Genomic DNA, 17,885 nt, shown 5'->3' with positions numbered 1-17,885 from the left:
ATGTGGTGGCATCAATATGACTAACCAGCACCACTACCTGGTTATACAAGTGTCCTTTAGACTCCCTCCTCCCTATCCCCCACAGTCCGTTCAGCCTGGAGTCTACCAAGCTTGTGTTCAGAGAAGCAACACCAACAAGGCAGCAGGTTAAACACACATCTGTCATGCCAATTATCAGTTTATTAAATCTCTGATAAAACTTCACCTGATTAGAAAATGGATTAAAAATAATTTTGCTTTTTAAAATTTAGTATCACAAAGTACAAAATAGTAAAAAAAAATATCAATTTTTGTATCACAACACAATTTTTGGTTACAGTATCATTCTCTGCCACATTTTCAAATTCTTACATTATATAATACTGTCAAAGCACCTTTTACTAATTACTGCATATATTTAGGAAACAGGTATGGACCAATTGCTCAAACACTCTCATGGTTGAAGTTTAATGTATTTTATTCTAACTAATGCCACACAACTTTATTCAGCTACGACTAACAGAAGTCTAAGAGTGATTTTCTCATGCCATTGGGAAGCTCAGTAACACCTGATCCTTACTGGTTTATTTCTGATTCTGCTCAATTACTATATTTAGGGGCACACAAACACCTCTTCCGTACTGGTTTATTTCTGATTCTGATCCAATACTATATTTGTGAGCATACTAACATCTCTTTCTTACTGGTTTATTATCTGATTCTGATCCCTTATTACATTCGTGTATGATATTACTGCAATCCAAGTCAATACTAAAAAGACATCAGAAGTAAACAAGGGAATACTAATTGGTTGTTTTGAAAATATTTAAGGGGTGTTAGGAAGCCACCTTAGCCAACCCAAGGTGGGTATAGGAGCCAACCAGTATACAAGCATAAGTGTTACTCTCAAGTACCATTAACCCTCCGATGGTCTGGGCAACTCTCGTGTTCTACCACACCTAATCCCAGGCTATTTAATTCCACTGATAAGTCATACGAACCTGCAAGTGCTAAGCAGTGTTATAATACTGTAGCTAGACTGACAAACACACTTATCTGAATTCCCTGTCATAACTAACACTTGTTTCTGGAGGAGGAACAAGGACAAGGGAAAATACTGTGCTCTCCCCTCCATATCTACCTGTGAAAAATATTACCTTAAAAACATAAGTGGCTCCTCTGAAATATACAGAACCAAGACGAAGTTAAGAAGGCTGATTAGTTTAAGAGCAGATGACCAGCATACTTCCCTTGGTGGCATTAAATGATTGTAACCCTCTTCATCTCTTGGGGACTAAACTTATGAGCACGTAAGGCCATTGACTGGAGCAATCTAACCACTAAACCCCAAGGCATCATATGTGGCAGGGAATTATAAGTCTGCTTGCTAGAGAGGCAGGAAGAAATATCCAAAGGCACAGCAAGTCCCCAGTTAAAGTTATATCACGGTATTTCATTATCGAGTTACTGATTACACATTTTCACTTCCCCACAATTCAGTTGAATAAATGAATTGTCAAAAACCATCTCAATTATCATTTTGACCTTACAGAACTTTGTAATATATTTATACAGCTGGCAATTCTGTTTAGCTGACGACAACCTGACACAGGCAAACGGTTAACTCTCGAATTCCATGTCACATCCTTCTACATTTTTTTCCTGTATCTACCAAATGACCTTAACTTTACAAAGGCCTCTCGTATTGAAGGGTTTTATCTATATCTAACCCATCCAGTGCAAAAAGTACATAATCATCATCACCATCATCCAGACCTCCTCTCTTTCAAAGGCAGGAGGTTTAGAGTAGAGCCAGAAAAAAAATGGAAGGGGGCAGAATAGGAGAAATATGATTATGCTGAATAAACCAGTCAAAGTCGTTTCTCTCACATTTTGCCTGCATACATCCTTGACTTTAACTAAGGACTGACTGCATAAGCAAACCTTAAATATTGGTGAATGTGTACTTCAATGTCCCAACTCAGTGAACAATAATGGTGAGATTATATAGGTGATTTGCATGCTTCATGTTACTTATATTACCAACTGAAAAACACTGACATTTAAGAACACAACCATCACCAGCACTTCCTTGACAAGTACTGGAAAAACACGAGATTTAAAACACCATCATCATCATCCTAAATCCAATGCATGATATTTGGGAACACCATCATCATCATCATTCTCAACCCTACTATTTCTTCCATTTATTTCTCTATTTGATATCTAAGAATACACACCATCATCATCAAATCAGGTACCCTAATCTTCCTCTTATGTCCATCTCTTGCATCGTCATGTCATAATCATCATCATCATCTGCAACACTAATCACCTGCCACCACCACCACCACCATCTGCAACACTATCACCTGCCACCACCACCATCATCATCATCCCTGCTTATATAGTTAGTGATTAATGACAACAACTATGATTATAATAGAATGATTATACTTGTTCCTCTATGAAGTATACATGAAAAGACAAAGTATGGAAACTATGGGGAAATTGGCTTCTCTTTCTACAATCCGTCAGGTGATTTCTTGTGCGAATGGCTCAGTCAACGTTGCCACATCCACACCCACACCAGCAGACTGAGCCGTACCCACAAGACATAACACACAGCCTGGTCAATATCTAGAGGAGTGCTTTTTATGGAACACCCTGTATAATCTCTCTCTCTCGCTCTCTAACCGGACAGATGTTACACTGAGGATATAAAGTGGAATGCCATTTTTTTCCCCCTATGTTCCAAACTTTTGACTAACACTGTATATGGGATTACTAAAACAATGAAAAAATTATCCAAAAAGAGACAGAGACAGACAAAGAAAGAGGAATTCAGAGACAAAAACTGGGAGAAAGAAAGAAAGACACATTCTGAGAGACACAGAGAGAGAGAGAGAGAGAGGGAGAGCTATTGAGAGAGAAAAGAAGACAGCTACCAAGACAAAAAGAGAGAGAAAAAGATAATGAGCAACAGAAACAGAGAGGGAGCTACTATGAGACAGAGGGGGAAAAAAAAAAATACAATGCTATATTTTCAAAGAGCCTAAGCCAAAGACACGGGATCCGGGGCGTGGATGACAGTGTCCGTAGCCTCCTTCTTCTCAGTGTCACTCGTATCCTCTTCCTCTTCCTCTTTCAATAGCTGTTCGGCATCGGAAGTGTTGGCATTATCACCTTGGGTCTTCTTGCGCTGAACGTACTCAATCACCATGTAGAAGGTCTGATAGATAGATGGATAGTTAGATACAATACACAGGCAGGGACAGGGGTGGGTGCGTATAAAGAAAGGTAAGTATGCAGATAGGCTGGTAGAGTAGTAGGTAAGGACTGTAGGAAGGAAGGAAGGGGGGAAGGAAGGATGGAAGGAAGGGCAGGTAGGAAGGAAGGAAGGATGGAGGGGAGGAAGGGTAGGGTGGCAGGTAAAACGGTAGGAAGGTAGGCTGATAGGAAAGTAAGTTGGCTTAAGCGACTAGACAGACAGGCAAATGCAGATAGGGAGGTATGCAAGCAGGTCTTCCTGAGTGCAGCAGCTACTGGGGGTGCTGGGAGGGTCAGCGATATATTTTACACTATCACATCTTCTCCCAAACAACTGGTAACGTCAAGTGGGCAAAACAGGCTTATTGTTTATGTTGTGGCCCTAAAGTTACCCCTTCTCCTGCAGTCCTCCATCCTCCTTTTGGGGGACAGGGAGGAAGATGAGAATTTTGCACATCTGGGTAGTGAAGTCACATGGTTAAACATCTGTCACAACATGAAGGCATCCCTCTCTAACCCTGAGGATACCTAGCAACAGATTTATATGTATAGCCATATGAAGCTGACAACAAGCCAGTCTACGAAGAAAGTTATATGAATCAGACACCATGGAAGTGATGCCGTATGGTAGAGGGGCCTGGGCTGTGAAGGAAAAGGATCTTCGTGGAATCAAACATACAGAAATGACAATTAGATGTGTCCTTGAATGTGAAGCCTGGGGGAGGGGGACCAGGATTGTGACTGAAGGGTTGAGTGGAAGGATGGGACTTGAATGTAGTGGCACTGTGGTGAGGAGGGCTAGATTAAGGTGGTTTGGACACATTGGAAGGATGGAAGATAACAAATGGGTGCGGAAGGTGAATAGTGTGAAAGACAGGAGTATGGCTGCAAGAGGTAGATAGAAAAATATACCCGAGACGAGATCATACAGTGTGACATCTGGGATAAGGGAATGAATAGGGAGGCTGCCAGAGATCAAGCAGCATGAAGAGTCACCATTAGGTGGCCAAAGGTTAGAGCCTTTATAAACAAAACAAAACAATACAGTATATATACATTTGCCATACCTAACAATACTGTACTTGGAGGATCCTGAAAAATATACCAGTACATACATTACTGTACTGTATATAAAGTATATATACAGTATATAGAGACAGACAGACAGACAGATAGACAGACAGACAGAGATCCAACTATATATATACAAAAGACCAACCTTAATAAGCATATACAGAAGGCTGATAATGGCTGCAGCAGTATGGGCTCCATCCCAGCTGAGTACGAAGACTGCTATGGATCCGATTATTACTAAGACCAGCTCCATCATGTGCCTTATAGCTCTCTGCAACGGTTTATTATTATCATTACTATTACCGTTACTACTACGATTATTATTATTATAACTCCACGCAACAGTTTATTGGTATTATTGTTACTACTATAATTATCATTACAACTGCAGTACTACTCGTTATAACTACAGTCAAGTCGCCTATGCCGCGGTTTTCTATGACATGGCAAGGTGCCAGAACACACACACACACAAAAAAAAACACTCACATAAAACACCTATGGCATGGGGGCGCAGCAAGGTTTGCAACGTGCCTCTTGCCTCACAACCCCCAACCCCACCCCTTCCACTTTAGCACTATCATTGCCAAGTTAGGTCTGTTCGGTATTTTATGCCCTTAAAGCCCTTTGTTATTTATTGTGTAATTTGTGTGTAATACATGTACTGACTGATTGCTTGATTGTGTGCCTGTGTAAAGTGGGAGAAAACAGGGAAAATTGGGATGAAAAGGGGGAGTTTGGGCAAACGTCCAGAACCAAATTCCATTTTTCCCACAGGTTTAGTTATTAAGCAACGTTGGGTCTGGTTAGTACTTGGATGGGTGACCACCTGGGAACACCAGATGCTGTTGGCATCCCTACGTATCAAGTGAGGTTGGTGGAGGATTAGTGCCCCTCCCTATAAAACAATTAACTCTAAGCCCTTGGCCACCCCGTCTGGGATACATGGCGTCTGGCAATGAATGAATGAATGTTTAGTTATTTGTATGGCACGGTTTTCTATGGCACGGGCTTGGCCCAGAACCAATTAGCCACGCCTTAGGCGACTTGACTGTCATTATTACTGTATTATATGATGATGATTATTATTATTATAACTCTCTGAAATAGATTACTGTTATTTTTATTATTATCATGGCCATATCCTTTCTGCCACTTCATCATCACCATCATACTTACCTCCACAAACGGAGCCATTTCAACTGTCTGATGGAAGCAGAGGCTGAGGAAGACAGGTGGAAAAGAGTGGAGGATCCCTGCCACATTAGCACTAAACACAACTGTTGCACCCCATGATCTCCACGACGACATCGGCGTAGCAATCCCAAAGCACAGGATGAACATCGACACAAAATTGACAAACTGAAAAAAAAAAAAAAAAAAAGACCATGATGAAGAAAAAAATATATCACTAAGCAACAGGTGCTGTCTCCTTAACCCTTTAACCGCGGGTGTCATTCCAGAATGACGTTGCAAAAACTGGACCAAACCGCGGGTGTCATTCTCGAATGTTTGTGAATATTTTGAATACCCCGCGTTTTTTCCGTGCGCCAATTGTTTCAAGGGAGAGTAGCTATTAAGTTCTTTCACTCCAGCCGACCCCCACCTCCCTCTTCCCCCCCCTGGGGCCCCACCTCCCACCCCCTGGGCCCCCCACCCCACCCCTGACCAAGCGCGCATCAGTATCTGTCCAGCTGTGTGAGTGACAACACATGTTGATGTGGCAGTGAAGTGCAGGCAATTACAGTGCCTTTTACCTGTCTCAGTGAACACAGAGTGGGTGTTTATCGTATGTGCAGTGTTCATATATGTTTATAGTATTATTATCAGAATGTGATTGGCATTTGGTAATGGTGTGTGAGCGAAAAATAGTGATTACAACACCGCTGATGTGGCAGTGAAGTGCAGGCAATTACAGTGCCTTTTACCTGCCTCAGTGAACACAGAGTGGGTGTTTATCGTATGTGCAGTGTTCATATATGTTTATAGTATTATTATCAGAATGAGGTTGGCATTTGGTAATGGTGTGTGAGCGAAAAATAGTGATTACAACACCGCTGATGTGGCAGTGAAGTGCAGGTAATTACAGTGCCTTTTACCTGCCTCAGTGAACACAGAGTGGGTGTTTATCGTATGTGCAGTGTTCATATATGTTTATAGTATTATTATCAGAATGAGGTTGGCATTTGGTAATGGTGTATGAGCGAAGGTAATGATGTGTGAGCGAAAAATAGTGATTTTACACCCCTCACTTCTAACGGCACTGCCCGTCCTGTGAAAGTCAACAAAGTCATGAAACCTACATCAATGGAAAGCTGAAGGTTAGTACTTTCTAATGGTACCTTATTTTTTTCTCTAGCTTTATTCTGTGCAGAGTTATTAAGGTTTAAAGGTTTGTTTACATTTGGCTGAAACCCCCGCGGGAGAGGACAGTCAGACCAAAACAATACCCGCGGTTAAAGGGTTAAAAAAAAAAAAAAAAAAAAAAAAATATATATATATATATATATATATATATATATATATATATATATATATAGTCCTATCCTCCGCCACTTCGCCGCCCTCCCCCCAGCTCACACACCCCTCTCTTATATGCCTCTCCACTCCATCCCTCCATCTCATCCTTGGTCTCCCCTTCCCTCCTCTTGTATAGGTTTAAGCTGCTCTTCCCCAGCATTACCATCCTCCTTGTGGGTGATAGGAAAGTAGCTAGGAGATGCTTGTATAATTGGGCAGGCATGATTTATTTATATTTTTTGAGTTTTACGTCATGTCCCCCCGTTTTTTTTCCATAAGGGCTAAGGCATTGCCCCTGGTAGAGAGGCAACTGAAAAAAGGCATCCCTCATCAGCACAGTTATTGATACAAAATAATATAAACAGCACAAACACCCACAACCATACACACAACCACACTCACATCCACACCCACCACACACACACACACTGAACTCTGTAGATGGGTTCTCCGTAGCCCCGAAACATTAGAAAAAATAAAGAGTTCTAGCTCTAACCTGTGTCTTCCACCCCCAACATCCCCTTGTGTCCCACCCCCAACATCCCCCTGTGTCCCACCCCCAGCATCCCCCTGCGTCCCACCCCCAACATCCCCCTTGCGTCCCACCCCCAACATCCCCCTGTGTCCCACCCCCAGCATCCCCAAACAAATCCAAACAGGTCATCATCAGAGGCAAATACTTACAAGTGAGACGGCATGGTAGGCAAAGGCTCGCTTCTTAGGCCCTGCCCCGATGTCACGAGTCAAGGCTGAGAGAGTGTTCAAGCTGGGGATGTTGCTCACGAAGTCCTGGAGGGTTAGTGTTGACATCCACTCCGTAAACAGTGGAATGAATCTTGGTGGGGTGCGGAGGAAATCGGGCAACACCAAGTAGGCCATTGTGTGTACGAAGGCGACGATGCTGGCGGTGGTAGCGAAGATCAGTGGGAAGGCCCAAACACTGTACGGCCCAATGAAGGTCTGGACGAAAACGGGCGAAAGCAGGACAGCCACCCAACCGTTGCCGATAGCTGTGATCAGAGTTGTAATCCATGCCTGACAGGATGAAAAGAAAGATGAAGCCTTTATAGACGATACATACGACAAGGAGGGAACGATGGAACCTTTATAAATGATAGAATACAACGAGGAAAAAAGATGCTCTTTATAAATGATACAATGAGGAAAAAAGATGGTCTTATATAAATGATACAATACAATGAGAAAAAAGATGGAACCTTTATAAATGACAATACAAAGAAGAGAGACAGATGCAACCTTTATAAATGATACAATACAATGAGGAAAAAAAGATGGTCTTTATAAACGATACAATACAATGAGGAGAGAAAGATGGAACCTTTATAAATGATACAATTCAATGAGGAGAAAAAGAAGGTCTTTATAAATGATACAGTACAATGAAGAAAGATGAGGCCTTTATAAATGATACAACAAGGAAAGGAAGTTGGAGCTAAACACTATGATACAAGGAATGAAATAGGTGGCCTTTATAAACAACACAATACAACATGGAAAGATGAATAACCCTTATGAATGGAGGACGCCCGTAATCCAGTGTTTGGATTACTTGTTTTTTTTATCTGTTTTTCCTTCCTCTGCTCTTATAAAATAAATAAATAAAAAACGACATAACAAGGGGTCTGTTTTATATGAGGGAATCTGGGCCAGTGCCACAACGAGAGCACATCCGACCACACCAAACGGCACTGCCACCCAAACACTGCCAACAGCTGTGATCAGAGTTGCAATCCATGGGCTGTCCTCTCATATTCTCATCAGTGAATTATTTTTGGAAATCCCTATTATTCATGGTTCTTAGTCTTGTCATTTCATATTCTCATAGTATTGTCCATATTCTCATATTCCGATTCATATTCTCATATTCTTGTCTGTTACGGGGGCTAGCAAGCACCTTCTCCTTCGTGATTTATTTTTGGACATGCCTATAATTCATGGTTCTTATTCTTGTCAGTTCATATTCTCATATTCTTGTCTGTATTCTCATTCTCATTCATATTCTCACTCTTGTGTGTTAAGGAGGCTCCCTAGCACCTCTTCCTTGGCAATTTATTTTTGGATATGTCTAGTTACTATCACTGGCTATGCCTAATTAATACACATTTGTATGTTATTTATGCTAAGTATAATGATGTTTCAATGATTTCAGCAACACAAAAGAGGACAGTAACTAACAGTAAGCAAAATAAATCACTTAGGAAGAGGTGCTAAGGAGCTTCCATAACCAATGAAATTAAGTGACTTAAGCAAAATAAATCACTCAGGAAGACATGTTTGGCAGCTTCCTTGACCAACAGGAATACGTGCCCTAAGCAAAGTAAATCACACACAAGAAGGTGTTAGGGAGTTTCCTTAACCCATTGGACCACCAGGTAAAAAGTGACCTCAATGTAGTCACCTGGAAGTAGCATTACATTGTGTGAGTGGATGGTGGCCCCCTCCTATCAATATTGAATTAATTTTATATAAAGGAATTTTGGATGTAATAGGTAAAATAAATACAATAGGTAAGGAAGAGGTGTTGCAAAGCCTTGTTCCCTATTATTACTATTATAGGTACTATTACTACTACTATTATACATCACCTAATCCTGCGTTGCCCCATGAGGTGCATAGGAGCCCGGGGCTAGGCAAGTTGGTCCAGACATTTAAGATGAGACTGACCAGCCTCACTGATCCCTGAGTGGCACTATGTACGCAATAAACCCCAACCACCCCTTGGATATAAACGTTCACCGGCTCAATCCGATTGGAGTGCCTTACCTACCCACTAAACCACCAGGCGCCATAATTTAGTTAGATGTTACCACCCAGCGTAATAAATGGTTTCCTGGTGTACAGGAAACCATTTGGCTTGTCACTCAGTGTAGAGTCACTCATACGCAGAAGAAAGAGGAAAGAATGAAGGAAAGAAGGGCATAAGAGGAAGGAAGGAAAGAAGGAAGAAAGAAAGGAAAGAGCAGCCACCTGAGAGCAGTACTACAATGAGCGAGTGGATGGTGAGTGCCCCCACCTACCACAGGGATTATTATTATTATTATTACTATTGATATTATTATTATCATCCTCATCATCACCACCATCACTTCTGCCAGCTTAATAACAGAGTAACACTACAAATACAGCACTTAGTCACCAACAAGTGCCATGGGAAAGAATGCAGAGCCACAGATTAACCAGCCTCACTCACCAACTGCTTCTGGACAGTCCCCGTGAGAGTCGAAAGTGTGATTTCCGCCACCACCACCAAGTTGTAGAATACAGCAATGACAATGGAAAGACCCAGCCAGAGGGGGTAGGGGTCACGGGGTGTATCCCAGTCAACATATCCATCGTCATTCAACTTTCGCAATCCGTTTAAGAAATTATCGTAACTGAAGACCCCTATTAGGATCAGGACTGCAAAGGCCTGAAAGAAAAACAAGAAGACAGGAGAAATTAATATCACCATCATCACAACCCCTCATCATCCTCATCACTGTCATCATCACCCTCAATCCCTCATCACTGTCATCATCACCATTACCTTAACCCATCCTCCTCCTCACCATCATCACCCCTATTATCATCACTATCCCTCATCATTATCTTTTTATCATCACAACCCATCATCATCATCATCATTACCTTTTTAATCATCACAATCCCTCATCATTTCAAAGTTAATTACCCAAGAGGACTGAATGGATAAAGCCTGCATGTGTCTGACAAATGAAAGAAATGATGATCACTGTCTTCATTATTATTATTATTATTATTATTTTACTACTACTACCATCAACAGTTTTACTATTACTACTGCTGCTACTACTACTACTACTGTTACCACCATTATCACCATTTCTATTACTGTTGCTACTACTACTGCTGTTACTACTATCTCCACTATTACTGCTCCTATTTCTACAACTACTATTACAATACTCCTCTTCCTATTACTACTACATTACTGCTACTGCTACAATACTATTCTTCCTACTGCTACAATACTACTACTCCTACCACTGCTACAATATTACTACTACTACCATACTTACCCATCGAGCAGCCAACAAGATGATCTCGAATGTAAACAGTGAGGAGAAATTAATCGTGGGCCAGTTGCTCTTCTGTCGACGCAACTCCCACATCGACAACATCACCTGAAAAACATACACCATCACCATCATCATCAGCACCACCACCACCATCATTATTATCATCAGCTGCAGCATCACCATCCTCATCACCAAATTCACTGACTTTACCATCAATCATCATCATTATTCATCACATTATCATCAACACCATCCTTCAGACTGCTCAATTCTCACCTATGGATGGGGTGAGGTAGGATCAGAGAGCAAGAAAAAAATGTACTGATAGATAGATAGACAGATACTGTAGATAGAGATGAGAAATTAACCACGACATCCTTCCTTCTCGCTCACAAATATACTCCTCTTGATTCATTCACCTCTTTTCAAACCACACATGCTCTCTCTCTCTCTCTCTCTTTCACACACACACACAAGTATTCTAAATATTCTTCTCTCCTCCCTTACTAATAATCATTTCAAATTTCCTTCTCTCTTACATTCCCTTCTCTCTCTCTCTCACCTGAACCATCAAGACGAAGAGCAGTGCAACCTGGATGCCCACAACATAGGCAACTGTGGGAGGGGTATGGTCGCTGGCACTGAAGTTAATCTGATACGTGATGGTAGCCGTTAGTGTCGACGCCCACAACATTACCGAACTGTACAGGCTCTGTGAAAAAGACGTGACATACATCATTATCACCATCATCATCATCATCCTAACCTTCTAGTGCAGTTGTATTAATGGCCTGCGTTATAGAGAACTGTGCAGGATTCACTGAAAAGTTACATCATCATCACCATCTTTATTTTATTTTATATATATATTTTTTTTTATGTGTCCGACTCTGGGTATACTGTAGGCTTCACAGCCTGCTCTCGAGGCCCAGTAGTCCTCCTACATACCATACACCTCTCTACATGTCACCACTTCGGCGCTAACACCCACTGTCCATATTGAATACATGCTAGGGCTGTCTCATACAGGACTGGTGTATTGGTATTAGCGGGGGTATTTTTATGACATGTCAGCGGGTCATCTGCTAGATCAGGAAAGTCTGCTTTTATGAAATTCAAATCCTTAAACTCTTCCATGCCCCAGATGGGATTCGATCCTGGGTCCATCAGGACTGCAGGCCGCCTCTCTCATCATCATTTTTGTCATCCCCCTTCTCCTCCTCCTCCATCACCAGCATCTTTATTGTTGCCCTCCTCCATCATCATCATCATCATCATCATTGTCATCCTCCTCCTCCTCATCATCACCATCACCACTGCTGTCATCCTCCTAACCCTTCACACAGCTGTGTTGGAGTCCAGAGTAATAGTGAACTGTGCGGGATTTATACCAAGTTACATTATCATCATCATCAAATAGACCTGTATTCTTGATGTAAGGGAGATTTTTCTTCATATCGTATCACATCTTTTATAAAGGCTTCAACATGCCTGTATGTGAGGACCTTGGTCACCTAATGGTGGGTCTCCACACTGCTCAATCTCTGGCAGCCTCCCTAGTCAGTCCCTTATCCCTACTCCATGACCTCGTCCCACGTCTTTTTTTGGTCTGCCTCTCGCAATATTACAGGAATTTTACAATCCTGTGTCCTGCCTTTACATTTTTCTCATTCTGCTATAAATGACACAGTATCCTTCCATCCCATATTCTTTGCTTGTGAACCTCTTACTCCTGTATCATAAAAATATTTCACATATCACCTTCCACTGCCACAGCTGGTAGAGAATTGTCAGGAGTCCAGGCAATTGGTCATAACTACCCTCACGCCAGTGGTGGGAAAGGAAACAAACAACGCTGTCCAATACACCGTACTTACAGCCGTGGTAGCAAACATCTTGCTTGAGACGAGACCTGCCACAACCATGAGTAAGGAGTTGATGGCCACGATACCACAGGGACCTGCCACGTAAAGTCGCGGTTCTGTCATGATGCTTGCGTACCTCCTATTGGCCCGAAGGAAGGACCTATACTCATTGGTGTCTTCGTAGCGGACATTTTGGTGGTAGTCTGATGATCTGGGGAAGCAATTTTTTATCCTGAGCTCATGGTCTGTATTTTAAAGCTGCATAGGAGGCTGGTAGTAAGTTGGGGGAGGGCAGCAAAATGGAAGGGGACAGGGTGACATGGAGGCAATTTGTTTATGGCCACCCCTGATGGGACTGAGGCATCTAGCTACAGACAGATAGATTGACAGATAGATAGCAGATGTTTTCTATGAACTGGAAGCTAAACCAAGTGCCAAAACCAACTAATTACTTCCCAACACTTGCTGGTACACTAGCTAAGAGAGAGAGAGAGAGAGAGAGAGAGAGAATGTAATCAGATACGTAACAATATAGGAGACATAGCCTTAACTTCGATTCTGTGTAGTTACTTACAAAAAAGTTTACCGAGTGACTGTACTTGTGGCTGAATGTTTCCTGCCTAAGAGTGACAATTGTGTGGACAGTTATAGAGTTTGTTGCCACATTTCATTCACGATCCTACTACCGTACTTCTTACACCTTAACATTCTATTGAGGTATATAATTTTACTATGTACACACTGTAGTCTGCCTCAGCAACATACAGGTAAGAGGATAACAAGGCAGAGTAATCCAGGTAGCATATGAAGCTTTGCAGCACCTAGTAATGTATTTCGTGCAAGGGAGCCCCCTTACCCAATGAAAATATGGGTCTAGGGCCCTTCCCACAGCAGGGAAAATATGAAGAAGTTTGGTTCCTGGGTGGATGCTGCAGCTGCTCCATTTAGGTGTACAGTGCTACCGTGCATAGGCTCCTTGGCTCGTCGTCTTGTTGGTTATGGAAGCTCCCTATTTACTCTTCCTTGGTGATTTATTTTTGGATATGGCTGGTTAATATCCTTTGTATATTATTTGTGCAGAGTAAGGTGATATTGGAAGGATTTAAGCAACACAAGAGAGTAAAGTGTAATAAACAAAATAAATTGCTTAGGAAAAGGTGTTAGGGAGCTTCCGCAACCGAAGAGAATACGGACCCTTGTCAGTGCCGGTAGTAAAGGTGATGATGTGTGGTAGGGGAGGTGGTGGTGAAGTCCTACTATTGCTACTACTACCTACCTGCCATAGTAGTTAGATTCACTGCCTGGTGATGGTGTGGTGGTTGTGGTAGTTGTCGTTGGTGGGGGAGTTGGTGGCAGGATTTCATGATCCTTCCCAAAATTACTCACTGCAACCCATAGGCCAAACCCGCTGACTCCCTGAAAAAAGCAAAATACATACAGCATCGTTAATACATAAAATAAGATTCATAGATAACACAATACACATAGATTGATAGACATATATATATAAATACAAACAGACTGATACATACATTTATCTATCTAAAGCCAAATGCCCTAATCCCATAAGGGGTAGCCTCAAACAAATCATCTCCACGTCACCCTGTATCCTGCCATTTCTCTGCCCTCCCCCTACCTTACACCCCTCTCTCATATAGCCTATCCCTACTCCACCAAACCCCTCTTCAGTCCATGGGCTCTGAATTGGGAAATGTCTCATGGTTATGGGAAAGATTGAAGGAGATCCCTAAACCCGCACACCAAACATGGGCAAATCTTAAGCACAAACACCCATACGGCGAGTATACTGGTGTCCTGAGCAAGATGAGAAATAAATCCTATTACTGTACATCATCATCATCATCACCTGTTACTCCTCCTCCCCCCAACACACATACACACTTCCTTGGAAAGAATCCTGTACTGAGGTTGGCCATGATATAGCTGATGTTTTCATTGGTCTGGAGAGAGAGAGAGAGAGAGAGAGAGAGAGAGAGAGCTGTACTGTTACAATACTAACCAGCAGAATCGCATGGGTCAGCACCAACACCCACGACCTCATCCCCACTCAGCTGATGACTCTTCTGAAAAATGAAAAATAACCTACATTGAAATCTCACACACACACACACACAAAATTAGGCAATTAGGTAAGAACACACACACACACACACCACATCAGTGAGAAGGTACATGACACGTATACACTGCTTGCTAATATGAGCACAGCATTCACATACATAAATGAAGACATGCTGAGAAAGATAACATCATTTATCAGACCAACCCTGGAGTATGTATCAGTAGTCTCGAATTCCCATCTAAAAAAACACATAGATATGACTGAAAAGTACAAAGGGCAGCTACAAGATGGGCACCAAGCTTAAGGGATCAAAGCTATGAAGAAAGACTATAAAAATTCAATCTACCAACACTACTGGAGAGAAGGAAAAAAGGAGACATGATTTATGTTATATGACTGCATCTCAGGGAAAGAGAAAATAGACATAAATGAGTATGTAACCTACGGGGCAGCATCAGCAAGAGGACACTGCAAAAACTACATAAAATGAGAGGCGATAACGACGTAAGGAAATCCAGTTTCCCAAACAGGGCAACTGATCAGTGGAATGCACTACCGAATGAAATAGTGTGTGCCAAAACTATTCATAAATTTAAGGATATGTACGATAAAAATGGTTTAAGACACGGGGCAGTATGAGCTTGACTCATTCCTGTAGGTAAGAACACACACACACGCAACCTCATTAGACCAACCCCTGCAAATAAAAAAAAATAAAAGTTATGCATTTATTTAGGTTCATACAGCTGGTTTCCTCTTCATCTGGGAATTTCCTTTTACCTGAATTTTTGTTGTAGGTTTCCTGGACTTTTTTTCTCTATTTGGTATTCATTTAAGTTCTTTTGTTTTCTCTTTCATTTAGTTTCATCTGGGTGCTTTCTTTTTCAATGGGATGTTCATTTTGGTTTGCTTCTTCTCTCTCTCTATTTGTTACTGATTTAGGTTCATCTGGGGGTTTTGTCAATCATCTGGGTATTCACAGGACCTCTCTCCATGACATTGGAGAAAAAATAAATAAACCAACACCATGTACAATGAGTCAGTCACTGCGTCGCGCATACAGTGTTGTCACACCCAAGGTTGCTCGCCAATAATTCCTAGACCTACCCCCCCCACAAAAAAAAAAAAAAACATTATTCTTACTGAAGACGGATATGCATCTTATGTTGGTCTTCAAAATACATATAACTTATTGTCTTACCTGGCATTCAGATGCTCTTCATATATGTATGCCTGCAATCACTGGCATCTTCGGGGTCTGGGGGAGGGGGGAATGCAGTTGCCAATCCCTACACTACAGTGTTTGGAGCACTTTCCTGTGTAGCGCTGATGATACGTGTCTGCTTCGTGTCGCTAAGCAGAGATTTAGATGGCTTCCAACAGCAGCAAGACCCCCCCCCCCCTTGCCTAGCGACAGCTTGCATTGCAAACACTCGGTTTGCCAGTGTTGGTTAGGAGCCTGTTTGAATGCTTGGTTTTGATGATGTTATCTTAGAAAACATCGGTTCATTTGAAGCAGACAAACGCGGCAAGTCCAGCAGATAAAGCATGAATATTGCAAGGGTGTAAAATTTGGGCTTACTGTTCCCATCCTGTAATTCTTGCCATTTGCGACTGGTTCAAAACTGACGACAGTCCTGGCATGCAACAGATCCTGCCATTGTTCTTGTAAATAATTTACGTGTGCGTCTTTCAGCAATGTGGGGAATTGAACAGCTGTGCAACTCATTTAATATTTCCCTGTGGATATACGGCAACTTTTGGATCAATGAAGTTGTGCTACGACACCACCTTCTTCCAAAGGAAATCTCTTCTTTATTTGCACACACAGGTCTATACGAACTTAAGACGGTCAACAAGGAACTTTTTCTTACTTTCACCAAATGGTGAAAAGGAAAAATATTTTTTAATAAACTTGGCCAAAACTCGAAGATTTCTTGAATATTAGGGGAAAAAAAAAACTCCAAAGTCTCATAAAAAAAAAAAAAAAATGACCACTGACAGCTCCCATTGCCAATATTCACAAATAAACTTAGAACTGAATAACTTTGACTACTTAAGTTTTAAATGTTAGCGATTTTTATTTCAAAGGACAAGGTAAAAAGAATCTTCTGTTCTTCATAAAATAAATAATATACAACCTAAGAAAGTCCACTGATACTGTGAATTCCAAGGGACACATGACGCCTTACGAACTTTGACGTTACTGAATTTGTACCGTTCATTTTAAGCCTTGAATGATGCTGTGGATGCAGAATATTTAAACCACTATAATACGCATGACAGTCTAAATCATACATGGCAGGTTGAAGGCAATTATAGATTTTTTCAAGTCTTCCTTTGTGCTGCCAATAACTTCTGTAATGATGTCACCATACTGCTTAATAAGGCACGTTTTATCCATCGTGCCTTTACTTACTTCTGTATTTATAATCAGTGGTTGCTCTGGCTGTTCAGTATACAATCAAACAACGGTGACTTACCAGTTAAATACGCTGTATAACGTACACCAATGAAACGTACTTCACTCCTCTGTCGCCTGGTTTACACTGCCGTGGTGCAACCTAGACTAGTTGCCAACAAAGTTTCCTATTGCCATACTGCTAGACTTCAGAAATACATACTAATTTAGTAGAACTCCAGATAATCGCCGGTAAAAGTGCTAAAATCTTTTAAATTTAACTAGATATTGTAAAATTCTCTTTAACATAGCTAACTTTGATTAACTTTAGACGTTCAAGCTCTGGCGAAATGAAAATAGGTTTAGCAATAAGCGCTAAATTATAATCCCTGACAGTAGGATACATTTGGGGAACGCCCAACTTTCACCACATAAAATTTAAGAGGAAATGCTGACATTTGCAGAGTATGTGTTAAAATGCTTTCAAAATCTTATGACCAACACTGTTTGTAATTAAAACAACCAATGCAGATGTGAATATATCCATACAACAGTTTTTTCCTATTATTGCACCTTACGCCATGTTATCCTTATCTGTCTTAGCCATACGCCTTAATGCATAACGAGTGGCT

At 41.4% G+C, this 17,885-nt stretch overlaps 1 protein-coding gene across 4 annotated transcripts; it reads right to left on the bottom strand.

The window, feature by feature from the left end:
- Positions 1–165: 165 nt before the first annotated feature.
- On the bottom strand, positions 166–17,390 carry LOC145397505 (uncharacterized). Of its 4 annotated transcripts, none has more exons than XR_013896991.1 (12): positions 17,336–17,390; positions 14,790–14,853; positions 14,046–14,185; positions 12,782–12,980; positions 11,467–11,616; positions 10,905–11,009; positions 10,058–10,276; positions 7,531–7,881; positions 5,506–5,688; positions 4,472–4,597; positions 611–3,214; positions 166–548 (listed from the first exon to the last, which is right to left on the bottom strand). XR_013896991.1 is itself a non-coding variant. In XM_080270573.1 (11 exons), exons 2-11 carry the CDS (start codon positions 14,829–14,831, stop codon positions 3,038–3,040), a joined length of 1,692 nt encoding a protein of 563 aa, XP_080126699.1. In that variant the 5' UTR covers positions 14,832–14,853; positions 17,336–17,390; the 3' UTR covers positions 166–3,037. The 4 variants fall into 4 exon arrangements, 2 of the variants coding, with proteins under 2 accessions (XP_080126699.1, XP_080126700.1); XR_013896990.1 differs by having other exon boundaries at positions 166–2,301; positions 2,334–3,214; XM_080270573.1 differs by having other exon boundaries at positions 166–3,214.
- Positions 17,391–17,885: the final 495 nt, after the last annotated feature.

Source organism: Coenobita brevimanus, chromosome 41 (genome assembly GCF_032717465.1).
Source record: "Coenobita brevimanus isolate Jiangsu-jjx chromosome 41, ASM3271746v2, whole genome shotgun sequence".
Taxonomy (NCBI): Eukaryota; Metazoa; Arthropoda; class Malacostraca; order Decapoda; family Coenobitidae; genus Coenobita; species Coenobita brevimanus.
Note: the sequence above shows the minus strand (reverse complement) of the source record. Positions and strands in the feature narration are given on the sequence as shown.